Raw genomic sequence first — 14,772 nt, forward strand, 5'->3', positions numbered from 1 at the left:
ATTTTCTTTTACGTGGAGTATGTTTAGACAATGGTGTTACTATGGTATGCATCTGAATACTTCTTCCACCACGGATGTCTTTCGATTGTAAAAAAACAGAAATTCCAAAGGAAACCCACAAAATGACGCTCCCCACAGTGTTTGTGTTGTCTAGAGCCAGCATGTGAGCCTACGACCTCCGACCTCCTCCTCCTCAAAATACATATACGTTCAAAACAAGTTACATTTCTGCTATTTAAAATGAAAGATATATATAAAAAATAATGTGTATATGATTCAAGTAGCTGGCGTCTTTTACTGGCTGCACATAGGAGCAGTACAATGAGTGGCAGAGGGACAGAAGAGAGGGATGAGATGTCTGGAGGACAGCACTCTGTCTTCCTGAGTCTTCTGCTCTGCGGCTCCTCTTTTGTCTCTTCCAGTCACGCCTCCAGGGGTCGCCTTGGCAACATGTTTTACTACTGGCAGCGTTTGGCTCCTGTAAACTAGAAAAGCTGTGCACGGTCACACTCAATGCCAAGGACACAGCGAACAAGGGCAGCTTCAGATATAAAAAGAGGTACACAAGGGAACGCAATGTATTTTTAGTGAATATTTCATAGTATTCCCCATCGTTTTGCTGAAGGACTGAATTGCTTTTGCGATGTACAACACAGACTGAAAAAGGGGCACAAAACAGGCCGTATTATATCACTTCAACCCTAATCTGGTGTGTTTTTCAGATCAGCATGGAGGCAAATCTGCATGCGGATAAACTGATGGATGAAGCTGAGTCTCTGCACGGCAGCAAGAGAGAACACAGCCTCCTCGCCGTGTTGACTGAAACTCTTCGGCGGCTCGAAGCTGTCAGACGCCGCCGAGATCGTCACGATGGGACAGTGGCTGGGAGGAGATGCACAGGAGTAGAACCAGGTAGTGGAGGAGGAGAGGAAACGCAGAGAGGAAGCGAAGGAGGGATGCTCAGTCCTACAGGAGACGAGGAAGACGCCGAAGAGACGAGAGGACACGCTGAGGAGAAGCGGGAGGAGAGAGAGTGCGAGCAGAGAGTTCTGGGAGTGTTGAGGGAGCTGAGTGTGTTTCATTCAGACAGAGTGACGGCATGGAGAGGAGTTCTCAAAGCATGCGCCCACAGGTCTCCACCAGGGGGCAGTGATCAGCAACATCCATCCACCACAGGTATGCAACTTGATCCGACTGATGCCTGTCTTTTCCAGCCGCTTTTTTCAATTGAGAAGCGGCTGAAAGCGAAGTGAAAGAAGCGTCAGTCAAAGATGACGTGTAAGCATGAGACAACGTGAAAGTGTCAGTCAGAGAGGACCCACGGTTTAAGTGTCGGTTGACTTTGAAGGACTGTTAAAGAGGAGTTCATTTTTAACCATCTGTATGTACACGCTGGAGGCCGTTGTCAGTCAATCAAAAGGTGAAATGAGTTGAGCATCAGTTAAAGAGATGGACCATTTAAAGCAATTTAAAACCTATTTGAAGGGTACATGTCAGTTCGTTGTACACAGGAAAGGGAGTTAAAGTGTCAGTTGAAAAACCTGTAGTTCAAGTATCATGTAAGCATGCAAACGAGATTAAGTGTTGGTTGAAGGACCTTAAGAAGTTCAGGTATGACTGGAATATGATGCGTCGTTAATTGAAGTGAATGTGCTGAAAGCAGTTGAAGTGTCAGTTCAACTAAAATGGTTGAATGGAGTTGACACACGAGTGTCAGTTCATTGTACGCAGTGAAGGGTGTGGAGGTGCCGGTTCAAGTTAAAATACTGAAAGTAGTTTGTGTCAGAGTGGAATTTAAATGTAAGCCTGCCAAGGAGCGGGTTCATGATGAAGTACTGTCAGGGGTTCAGGGTTCAGAGGGATTTTGATCAGCCAAAGTCAGTTTAAGAGTTAGTTGAAATAAATCTGCGGAAATGATTTAAAGCAGGCCCTGTGCACATTTTATACATCTACAAACTATCACAGAATTTAACTTAATTACTTAGAAATAGTTTATTAGTGAAAAAATTCAACAATATTGATGTGGATCAGCAATTGTGCAGTCGTCCAAACAAAGTAATATTGTTCAAAGTTTTTACAGATTAGTTTAAGAATCTGAAACTGTCTCTCAAAAGCCCCAGTTTGTCTCTACGTCTGTTTCGTTACAGATACACAATGTGACATCACACCTTGTTCAGACTCCTTCAGTGACACTTTTCTGAGTGTCGGGGAGAGTATAGAGAACATTTTAGACAAACTGAACGGAATCGTTGCCAAACTGGATGGAGAAATCCTCAGAGCATGTGCAGAGGAGGCCTCCACTGTGGATGCAGCAGTCCGGGACTCCAGAGATTCAGAAGCACCAGAGCAACCCGGGGATGACCACCATCACCTGAACTCCTCTGACTCTGGGGACAAACAGGCTGACGCAGATGGAGACGATCAAAGGCGTACGATATCATCTCCAGGCACTGAACAAGCATCTGACTGGAGGTTCAGCAGTTCCGCCCGCAACGATGAGGAAGAAGAGGCAGAGGAAGAAGTATCGGTCAGCAGTCGAGTGAGTGAACATGAGGACTGTGTTTCTCCAGAGAATAAGACAGATTTCCGGGAGGAGACAGAAAAGGACACAAATAGGGTAAACAGGGAATGGATCACAGTCGGGTAAGTTGACGACAAAGAGTTTTAACTCTGCAGTACACTGTTTGACATTTTTTTATTTCATATCAGCTTGCTCCAGTTCTTCAATGAGGGGATATATATAAAATTCATTATAATTCGGTCATAAACATTCTACATAACTGTTTTCAGTTTACATATATGCAGCCTAACATGCATGGCGTCCTTGAAAACTTTTGGGGAGCTCCACTATAATTTAGATTCGTCGTGTCCGACATCCTGTCCTTCATCCCGCACGGGGGCCAGCTTGTGAGTCTGGGCATGATTCCCTTCCTTCCGCTCATTTCCCCTGCTCACTGACACAGAAGCTGAACTCTCTGCAGTGGTTCATCACAAGGTGCACATGTTTTGACCACCTGGCCTCCTCATAGCTGGCTACCGCCGGGTCAATGCCCAGATTTGTCCAAAAGCCAAACAAATCAGGAAAATTCAGATCAGAAGGAGAGGCCGAGTCTGGGAGAAGCTGATATGGAAATGTGCGTACTCCAGTATTTTAGATTTATTTTAGGTGGTTGCAGTTTTTTCCCCGAAATTTAGCTTAAATGACAATATTTCTGCCACAAATTCTACTGCCCAAGCAACCAGTACTAAGATTAAAGCAAAGGTAAATGCTATCACATCAATGAAGCGATTTAAAGCTGTTCTTCAGTGCAGGACTTCAAAATATCCTCTGTACATCACAAGTCTGTGTAAATGTGTCTCTTTGAACGTGATCTCTAGACTCACTGGTAAACAGGAGGACAGTTACTCAGATGTGCCAGACGCATGCTTCATCAGAGCACCCAAGGGTGTGGCTGGAGCCCTGAGATGCGAGATGGCCGACACCCTGAGCTGCCTGATGGTGACCGGCTCGGAGGAATTGGTCAGCAGAGTGATCAGGGTCAACGTTCGGGACGGCGCTAACGTCCACTTCCCTGTGACGGTGATTGTGCCTTTCGCCGCACGTTACCGCGGCAACTACAGGGATGTAGCCGTGAAGATAGTTGATGGGGAGAGGAGGGCGAGCTACGTCACTCCCGTCACCACAGATGGCACGTACGGGGGGCAGAGGGTAAGCGGCTCTTTGACTTACGCTATGTTTTAAAGACACTAACTACTGAAAACGTGAATTATTTCTATTCATTTATTAGCATAATACACCTGTAAGTGGAGATTTATTTAGTTCCACTTATTGTAGTAAGTAACTTTCCACATTTTATAGAGTGGCTATACATTCTGGAGAAAGTTTAAAATGTGTTTTTGCCCATTCAGCGTTTATTTTAATTGATAAAATGATGGGGAAAAAATTATGTGAAAGGCATTTTGAAAGTAACTAATAGCTTGGTTTAGACAGGAGCCAGCTGTAGAGATATTTGTATTATCTGAATTCAAACTAATCTGGTTGGTTGATAAACAGAAGAGGTGCTATTATAGAGCCTTGTGGTGCACCTTTTGTGATTTTAGGACTTTGAATTTACAATTATCAACAGAGACACTTTGTGATTTCAAAAGCCAATACAGCTGTGCAATGTTGCAAATTGATGAACACAATAACAGCTGACACCACCGTACTTGTACTGTGTCCTGACCAGTTTATAAATGTTTAAAAAACGTTGTCAAAACTAGATGATTTCATTCATGTTTTGCACCATGTCTGTTTTCAGGGCTCATTTGCAGAGGTGAGGGTGTACTCCCTGGGCCTGTTTGCAGTGGTTTCCTGTTTAAAAAAAGAAAATTACACAGTACCAACAAAGGGTTTGTTACTCAAGCTTCCCATGGACCAACGAATCTGTCTAAACTACCCCCCAGGGTGCTTCACGGCTCCAGTAATGGCTCAAACCACGGTATGGAGACACCGATCTGATCATTATCCATCTGTCTGCTACTTTATACTTCTACTTCACCGATTCATAATGTATTGTGGGCTATAAATATTGAAATTGTTCCAAAAAGGAGATAAAAACAGAGGCCTGTCAAGAGAAACAGATAGACTGCTTATAATTCACAGACTTGAGTTTCCCCAGATGTTTGCTGCGAGGTGGAAGTATGAACAGCTGTGGCCGACATTTGAATTGACTTCTGCTGTAAACTAACTACACTACAGCAGTGTGTTGCTTGATCTCCAGTCAAAAACCAACAGTTCTCCCTCTACGCAAGCTCTCTTTGATAATACAGCCTGCTGTCGGCAAAACAAAATTGTCGGGGAAAAAAAGCAATTTTCATATCACACAGCATCCCTGTCCAAACTGCAGCGTAAATAATGCAGAACAGCTGTTACCTCATCTGCCTCAGATCCAGCCGGTGGATGCCGTTCTTCTGGCGGCCGTCAAGTCCAGAAGCGACGCTTATCACTCGGTGGTGTCCACAAGTCCACTGCTCTACCTCACCCAGCCCTCCTCTCAGCCCCTCAGAAGACCGCTCACTCTCACCCTACCCTGTCCCCCAAACCCTGAAAAGAAGAGGCACACAAGGGGACCAGAGGAGGAGCAAGACCACCAGACTCGGCCTGTTAGCGCTTCGTCCCACAGAAGGAGGTGAGTGAAGGGTGGCCTCTTCGTATTTGTTCAATATTTCTAGACACCAGGGTGTCAGTGGTTCAAAATTACCAGCTCTCATATGAGGATGATTGTTGTTGAAGTAACTACTGAAATAATGTGTCGTACGAACTATCTTTAAAGAATAAGAAAACAACAAAGGCAAAGGCATGATAAAGGGATTTGGTCCATCACTTTTGTCCCAACAATATACTGGACATAAGAAATGGTCGTAGTCATTTCTGTGACATCACTCATTGTTTCTTTTGACGTTTTGAAGCTTTGAGTTTGACATTTTAGCCATCACCATCTTGTTTTTTGGCAACCAGAGGTGACACGAGAAGGCGGAGCTAGTACAACAGACAGTTTTAGGAGATCAAAAAGCTTAAGATTAACTTCCAGGTACTAAAAACACACTGAAAAAGGGTAAAAGTTCAAAGACAAAAACACCTAGAACGGACAAGGCCACGGTACCGACCTGTCAAAAACAATGTGGCTGCCCCTAAAGCATTGCCTACTTTATCATCTATTTGACTCTAAACTGGACCATAGTCTACTAAATGAACATCATGATGTGTTGAAGAAGACTTTAAACTAGTGATTGAGACCAGAAACACATGTTTAAAATGTTTACAGATGGAATAAATCAAGTGAGAAGAAGGGTCATTTTCTCATAGACGTCTATACAATCTGAGTCCACTAGAGGAACCGCCCCCTGGTGGCCATGAAACAGAAACCTTGGTCTGAACAGAGGTATTACCTGTTGCATGGATAGCTATAAAATGTGGTTCAAACATGCATGTTTCCCTTAGGTAGAAGTGCAGTAATGTTCTGCTAACCATGATGTCACAATACTTCAGTTTATGACTAAATACCAGCAATAAATAACATTTTTGTAATGTTTATCTTAGAGTCCTGGCTGCCTCTGTGAAGTCTAAGGAGATGTCCAACGAGCTGCTGATTGTTCTGGGTTCAAGAGACAAACAGTGGAGCGTCCTGGATAAAGTCCCAGTCAGGAACCAACAAAATGGACTGGTGTCATTTGAGCTGACAGAGAACTTTGACAGGTTTGTAATGTAACACTTCCTTTGGTTGCTGAGAATATATAGCAATCCATAGCAGCAATATAGCAACTTTATTTAAACAGTCCTTTAAATGTAACACAGTTTATTGTAGGGATTTACAGCACTGCTCGGCAATGGAGCTAAACAGAAATACATATTTCAAGAAAGATCCATACACACCATACAGTACTAGCCCACGAACACACAAAGAATAAAAAGAAGAGATTATGTTCACATAAAAAAATGAGGTAAGGAGTGTTTAAGTTGTTTCCAGGAAATCTAAATGAGCAAAGTGGATTGTGGGGGATGTACGTCAGGTTTATTGCAACAGGAGCGCAGATATACAGCTAATATTTAGGGGCCAAGGCAACAGCAATATAATTTTATGGAAATATGAGAATGGTAGATTTAATTCTAAAACTAACAAGGAGCAACTGCAGGGAGGCAAGACAAAATGTAACATGGTTTCTTATCTCATTCGAAGTTGTTGCGGTGCTCTGGAGCCAGTGGGAAGCTGCAAAAACAAAAAAATGGGCTTTTTTGCAGAAAAGCCGAGATGACTTTCAATGTGACTGCAGCTCTCAGTGGATATGTTGCTGCATCGTCCAACCAAAACAGATACGAGGCAGAAACTTCCACAGAAGGACCGCAGACAGCGCGGACAAGCCCAGGGTCAGACCGGTCGGGCGGCGCTCATTTGTAGCATCTTTTGTGTGCGCGCCTGTGCTGATTTGTCCGGTTTGTCCACACAGTAAAAAAAACAAACATACAGTATTGTGTCAAAAGAACCCCTTCAACAGTACATCAGTGGTGTTGCAATGCCAGACCGTGCGTCTCTCACGACATCTCCCCGGGCATGTGCCTTGCTGCTAAAGTTCATCAACCACTGACGTTGGTTTGAAGGGTTGTAGGTGTTCAGCTTGTGACTGCCGTTCCCCAGACGCAGAGTGAAAATGGGGGTCGAGCCACAAAAGAGGATGTAGTATATCCTGCATCTGACCACAGAACACGACACACTGCCAGGCGTCACAGAGTAATTGAAATGAAAGCAAAAAGAAAGCAGTTTTCGTCTGATTGCGTATAACTTCCTGCTACCTGTTTGTTTGCTTCTCCGGAAACCAACCCGAAACCTTGACTTGATGAGTTCCTGGCAGTGTTGTTGTTGTCATATGAAGGAGGAAGTTGAAACTGGATCGCAAATAGAAGCAAGTTAATGTATTTGATGAAGGCAAGGACTGGAATTTGCCAAAAGATGAAAGTTAAGTCAGTTGAAAAACTGCCTTTTTTCTCACAGAGTTAGCATGCAGGACACAGAAAACACCATTAGCAAATAATTAGAAAGATAAGACTCAAAACTACAGAAACCCATTTCCCCCAGTAAAAGAAAAAAAGAGATAAAAAATTGAAATTATGAGATAGAAAGTTGAAAATTCTTCCTGTTATCTGATAAATAAATAAAAAGCCAACGCCACTGAAGTGCATGCACACTTACTATCTCATAATTTTGACTTTCTATCTCATAATTATGACTTTTTTGATCTCATAATTGTTTTCTTTTACTTTTCGGAAATGGACTTCCATACAAACTGTAGTGTTTTCACGAAATGTTTTGTGGGGATTAATTCTTAGGCTCAATATAAACCAAAGGTATTTCAGTTTTAGCAGGAGAGGGCAGTCACATGCATGTGTTGATGTTTTCCTATTGAGAGTATAGTCACAGTTGGAGGTCTCTTACGTGTACCTGGTATCGGAGGCCCATGAGTCTGATGAGTCCGATCAGTGTGTTTGACAGGTGCAGCAGGCTAGCGGGGTTCTTGGCCGTCCTCACAGCGAATTAGCTCTGGTGAAAACTTAAACATGAAGGGGTTCGATGTGTGTGGCCCCACAGGAACAATGCTGGAAAAGGAAAGATGTTTATGTGCACATTTGCTCAGCGCAAAATTACACTTTATTATGGTTTGAGATATTTCTAAATTATATATTTGAGATAATTGAGGTTGGAAGCACTTGGTTTTACCCCTCCTGTCTACTTATTTTCAGTGCAACTAGCCGTATTGATATTTGCTTTTTGAGGTAGGTTTGTGGCAAAAATGTAATTTATCTGCCTTAGTAATCTCACACAAAATAAAAAGACATAACATACAAACTTTATTTTTTTTAAAGTTAGGGACCGTGTACAATATCAAACAAAAATTAAACCATAATCCAAAGCATAAGTGTCATCTGCAGTCACAATTAACACTTGCTTCGAATAAAAAAAAAAAAGCACTAAACACATGTAGTCACACAGAAGCAGTACTTCTCTCTCACAAACACACTGTCATAGCTCACTAACTATTGATAACCTGCTTAACTTTACTGATTTGGAAGAAAAACATTACACATTATTATCACAGCATTTTCTTTACAAAGTGCTGTTGTTGCCTCGTTTAATCTAGAGTCAAATAAAGTGACAATATATCATCTAGATTCTAGAAGTACTCACCGAACATGCAACCACTTTCCCCCTTCTCTGGGATTCTATGCCTTCCACTTGGACATGTTCTAAAACCTCAATGTGATAAGACTACAATTAACCAGACTTTTCTTTACGTAAGAGGTTTAGGAAAGGCAGTGTGGATAAAGGGGCTAAAGCTAAATGCTTTGAATTCCAGGCGTTAGCATTTCTAGAACTTGGTAAAAATGTTATTGAAGTCATAGATTATAAGAACATAAAGGTATGGGATTGCCTTTGAGTTTTTAGTCCCGCTTAAGAAGATTGAACTATGAATATATTAGACCGATAGTTGTAAATTGGGAACTGTTCCTTTAATAAGGATAGATTGTCATTTTTTCACTCATGTGCTTTAGTTCTCTTTCTTATCTAAAACAGCTTCCCCAGGGGATAATATATGTGCAGTAGGTAATATGAATTCTTTATTTCAACTTAAGTATATTACGTCTGTACTCAGGCCCACGATAACAGACTCATCTCTTCTCTCTGCGCAGCAGCAATCTAATCTCTCCTCTGACGTCCCTCCTGTCTCTGGCTGTCTTCCTCTCAGACTGCTGGTGGTCCGTCTCCTCTCTCCACTGCAGTCCTGTCGTCTCGCCTCCCTGGCGGAGGAACTGGAGGAGTCGGTCTGCTTCCACGCGGTCACCGTCGTCCTCCAGCGTCGACAAGGAGAGCCTCACGCCGCCCTGGTGGCGGCTCTGCCCAGCAGGGACCTCGGCTGGGAGCTGTCCAGACTGCGGGCCCAGGGCTACAGCTGCAGGTCTTTCTGTTTGCTGCTGTCTTTAATTGAACCAGACTCAAGGATATCAATTTCTACACCTCACTACTGCATTGTATTTCTTAAACTGCACTGCAAGTTTTATTCTATTTTTTGCTTTTTGACTGTTTTTTTATGTTTTTAAATCTTGTTTTCTTCTGCATTATGTTTTGATGCTTTTACTGGTTTTATGTGAAGCACTTTGAATCGCCTTGTTGTTGAAATGGGCTATACAAATAAACCTGCCTTGCCTTGCTTTACAGCGGCCTCTCGGAGGAGACCGCGTCAGAGATCTCCATGCGTGAGGGAGACCAGCTTCTCCTCCGCTTCAGTGGCAACATCACCTCCACAGGTAGGGGGACCTGCTACAAAAAGAGGAGGGATGTACATATAATGTGGGGGGAAAAGTGACAGAAACGTTTTGATTATAAAACCACCCTCAAGTACTTTCTCCTTACTGGCCATAGCTAGTAATATATTGAATGCAGTTCACGTTTTCTGCTGGATATGCTAATATTAAAGTGTGAAGGCAGAATAAATCCATTCGTGGGTTTTCCGTTTGACCATAAACAGTAACGCAAAACTAACCCTGCATCACGCAGGTCACATGACCGGCGATGTGAAGCTGTACAACCCAGCCACGAGGGAACAAAAGACATAAGCCGTTGTTCAGTAAACTCCCACACCAGCGCACAACCAAACGTCTAATCTGGCTCGAATACATGCGGCCTGAAGATAGCTGCAGCCACATGAGTAATACAACAGTTATTGCTGTTGCTGGCGAAGTCAGAAGGTTACACATACCTACCGCAGGTCTGAACAGGTTTGTCTTCCTGCGGCTCGTTACCACACAACTGCGTCCCACAGACCATGTGATGCAGTGAATGAACTATATGTTCGCACAGGCAGCCAGCAGAATGCATGTACGCGTTCAGCATGGCTTGAATTATGACACGCTGGCTGATTTTGGATGAGTTCGATGCCAATGTTTTACGACAGATGCTCAAAACGACCGACACGGCCTCCTCCCACACCAGCGGCTCACCTTCCACAATCAGCAGAAGAATCACCTGTCGGTGCGTCTCACTGAAGTGGACCCCTTTGGGAACTACAGCTCGCCCCACTACAAGGGCACGGCCGTGTTTCACAAGGTCACCAGAGGTCAGCTGGAGTGGCGAGGCGACGGGCCGGTCCCGACGGACACAAAGCTCTTGGGAGACCCCGTCTGTAAGCTGTCTCTGACTTTACCGAAGGTGCACGAACACTCACAAGGGATTCTATGTCACATTTTGGTATGACGGCGGAAAACGTTGACCGTCGTAACGAAAAACATGTTCTAACATTTTATTACGTTTCATCTCAGAAAGTGAGAACCGTTAATCGACCCATCGCAGTTCGGGTGAAGTTATGCGAGGAGACAGGTAGACGATGTGTTTTCATATTGGCACTTGACTCAAGTGAACTGCTTTGTACGTCCACTACTTCTATACATTTAGCTATTGTTATGGTTATTCTTTCTGTTGATATTTCAACTACTTTTGGCTAATAGTACTTTTTACGTTACGTAAATTAGTACTTTTAAACAATAAACAAAATATTTTGTTTTACACTCCTAAAGAGTTTTCGTTATATGCACTGTGTTACAATTAAACAATGTATTACTTTTAATATGTTACATACGACTTTGCCTATTTGGTATATTTAGATATATGAGTATTAGGATGTGTCTTCATTGATATTGTGAAACGTATGATATGTCAGAATATCACCCCGAAACAATGAAAATAGCAACTCCCCAGATATTTTTCTTATTTTCCTAAGCAAGCTGTTAATGTTAGAAATGCATAACTTTCAGTGCACCAGTTCCTCCATCTTTCATCTCTTGCCCAACCACCAGATTCCCTGTCGGACTCTCTTCTTCTCTGGCTGTCCGAGGAGCTTTCGGGTGAGGAAGTAGCACTTCTGGTGCTCTCCCTGCGTCTCCGGCGAAGCGCCGCTCAGCTGGTGAAGCTCCGGGCCGGGGACAGCCTGCCCAGCCAGGCCTTCCATGTGCTGGCCATGTGGAGGAGGGGGCTGCCCGCTGCCACACACCAACCCAAGGCCTCTCAGCTGGCTCACTGCTTAGCCAAGAGCGGCAGGCCGGACCTGGCCAGAGAGCTGCTGCTGCGACAGGCCACGCCCACCAGGCGGGGGTCACCGAAATAAGTAGAAAACTCACTGCTTTTTTTAATTGGTGCTTCAAGTCGGAGCCTGTGTGCCTGTCAAATGAGATGGAGGTAGTATGTTGTTTGATCCACAAGGGGTCAGCATCGGACTGTGAGATAACGGGATCTCTTCCAGACTCGAGTCGATTACGTCTATCAGGCAACCCAGGGATGTTTTAGAGCCCTGAAGACTTAATTTTATTCGGTGAACAAACAAACAAAACAGAAATATATGGGCGGAAAAGAAAATCTAATTTTTGTGCTTCATTGTCCCATGACCTCTTATATTTTTCTTTTGACCCTTAGGAGGGCCGTAAACTCCAGGCTGTGAACCAGTGTGGGTGATATTTCTCAGCATTTCTTGTAACATTTGAAATAAAAATCACCACATAATAGTGAGACATTTGGACAATCAAGGTCAAGTATTAGGGAGTATATTTAGTTTAGTCCTTTGCGATGAACACCTTATCTCATATGTTAAAATGCAATGAATCTCCGTCTCTAGACACAAGCTAGAGCTAATTAAATAATTAAATAAAGTTAGTTATTTCCTAGGTTCTTTTTTCAATGTAAATGTAGTGATATTAATATATAACTGTAGCTGATGCCTAAACACACACTGCCAATGTTAGCCTGTATGTGTTGGAACATTTAAAACTTATTCTCAGGTTTAAACTCTGAATATTTTGGCAGCATCCTCTCTTTAGGTTGTACTTTGTCTCCACAGACAGGAAGGTGATTTACACGAGCAGTCAGCCTTCTCCTCTCTGTGTAAACCAACGATGACACTGAGCGGTGACCTCTTTTTAGCTCCCTGACACAGAGTCATCTTAAGACTTGACAGTGTCGGTTGCTGGCAACTGATTGGATAACGAAGGCTTGTTTCTCAGCATAATACTACAAGTGAACTTATGGTTTTGATATTAGTTGGGAAAAACACAAATAATATATACATGATTTGTGTCTCCTTTGAATATTATTATGCCTTTAAAATGAAATAAAAATGCTAATATGCAAACAAATCCTCTGTATATGTTTATGTGTGCAAACTCTAAAATTGTTCCTGTTGTTCAACCAGTTGAGAAAATACCTCACCATGAAGGTCCATTTAGTTGGTGGAGTTTTCAAACTTATCACATTACCATTACATCGAGTTGTCCCAGTTATGGAACTGGAAGATACCAATTAGTAGTAAGTAGTAGCATAGTGCTTCCAACAAAATCATGGCGCTATTGTGAGCTTAATTAGCCTTCGAAATACATCTGATAAAATCTGCCAGCTACAGATGTCATTGGAGCCAGCACAATTAGTTGTCGGCGAACAGAAATCAGAAGCTTTTGTTTGTCCAAGTCTCTCTGAAATATGCTAAAATCAAGGACTCATAAAATAACTAAGGGGGGAGGGAGGGGAGGGGTAGCTATTACATTTTTCTTTCTTTTCTGGAGTAGAATGTCCAGTCGAAGTGCTAAATGAGCCTTGTTTGAACCTGTTAACTGCTGTCAAGAAGAAACTTTGAACCTTTTAAGCCTTTACATGCTCTTATCTGTTTCATGGTTGCATTTATTTAACTGTGAGAACTCCATCTGATGATTAAAGATCGTGTGAAATGACACAGCCACTAAATGGACCTTAAACTTAAAGGTCAGATTGTTTTCCATGTAGAAATCCTCTTGTATCCTCAGCTGAAGTTAGTTTAGCGCTACGATGACTCCTTTGTCACTAAATTGTGTGCTCTGTGTTTTAATGACATGAGCCAGGGTTTTCTTCAGAGCCTCTCGCTCCAGCTGTGTGACATTCTGCAGAGCCCTGAGCTGAAGCAGGGGGGTAATGATAGATGCCATGTGTCCAGGTGGGGGACAGGGGACTCCCTGTGGAGACCACCCAGCGCCTCAAATGAGAGGAGGAGGAGGGGGAGGAGGATTTGGTTAATGAAGTATGAAATGTTAACAGGTGGAGCTGATGGATTAAACAGGATGTCACTTGCTGACAAAAACCGTCTCCTCTATTCATTAACTTCCCTTCACTTTCTTTCCACACTTATAGATGGAACTATTGCTCTCATATTTATCTTTGACGTGCTTTACAATGCAGTATCTTCGCTATTATCGACCCCCACTGCTCCTCCTTCCTTCCCCTCGGTGTGACTCTGAGAGGACATGTGTGGCATCACTACAGGTGGAGACTTTTGTGCCTCCTGTGTGTATACCAGAGGGGGGTATCATTAGTCTGGCACAGGGCCATCAGACACACACATGCGCGCGCACACACACACCCACACACATTGAGGGCCATGCTAGAGATAAATGTCACAGAGGGGTCTCCCACAGCGTTAGGAAATCGTTTCGCCTCCTTTTGTCTCCCTTCTCCCCCCCTCTACATTATTGAAAAGGCCACGCAGCAAGGCACTCTGGGAGGTTGCCCGTCGTCCACTCGGGGAGGATACAGAAGGCTGATGAGGTGAAGAATTCCCATGCAGTGTGGGCATAAAGAGACTCTGATTCAAACCTCACCTGTTTCATCATTCGTTTCATCAGCCCCGTCTTTGTTCGGAGGGCTCTTCCTCCTCGATCAGCCTCTGCTCTCCCACTTCTAGCTGTCAAGGTAAGACAGTGTGACGTGATTGAGATGCAGACACAGCCATGGATGAGCATATGCATCGTCACAGGTCATCCTGGGAGTTATCAGAGCGTAGAATTCACATCTGGGTGGGTGGAGGGGGGCGGGAGGGGGCGATGTCTTGTCCCTCACACGGAAACTATGTGTTGTTAAATTGTCTGTTCACATTAAAAAGTAGAAAGCCAAATATAGTTATGCGAGTCTATCTGTTTGCTGTATGGCTGATTATTTTTTGATTCAAGGCTGCTTTAATTACCCACACTCTTGTTTACTCATTTAGGCAATCGTACACGCCATACTGCCTCGCAGTAATTGAGAACTAAGCACAGCAGAGTTCTCAAAAAGATTAAATGTTAAGATGCAGGGGGAAAAAAGCCTGATTGTAATGCTTGTTGATCGTAGTCTCTGAGCACCACAGTCATATGAAGAGAACTTCTTATGATTGAAAGTCAACAACTGTACTTCC

The 14,772-nt window shown here is 43.3% G+C and overlaps 1 protein-coding gene across 1 annotated transcript; it reads left to right on the top strand.

The window, feature by feature from the left end:
* Positions 1 to 728: 728 nt before the first annotated feature.
* On the top strand, positions 729 to 11,691 carry dthd1 (death domain containing 1; the record flags this gene model as incomplete). The annotated part of the gene is made up of 11 exons (XM_079215212.1): positions 729 to 1,176; positions 2,148 to 2,643; positions 3,379 to 3,709; positions 4,302 to 4,481; positions 4,930 to 5,171; positions 6,083 to 6,238; positions 9,280 to 9,489; positions 9,750 to 9,838; positions 10,486 to 10,739; positions 10,850 to 10,907; positions 11,384 to 11,691. 11 exons carry the CDS (start codon positions 729 to 731, stop codon positions 11,689 to 11,691), a joined length of 2,772 nt encoding a protein of 923 aa, XP_079071338.1.
* Between the last annotated feature and the right edge of the window lie 3,081 nt (positions 11,692 to 14,772).

This window comes from Taurulus bubalis (assembly GCF_910589615.1).
Source record: "Taurulus bubalis genome assembly, chromosome: 3".
NCBI lineage: Eukaryota > Metazoa > Chordata > Actinopteri > Perciformes > Cottidae > Taurulus > Taurulus bubalis.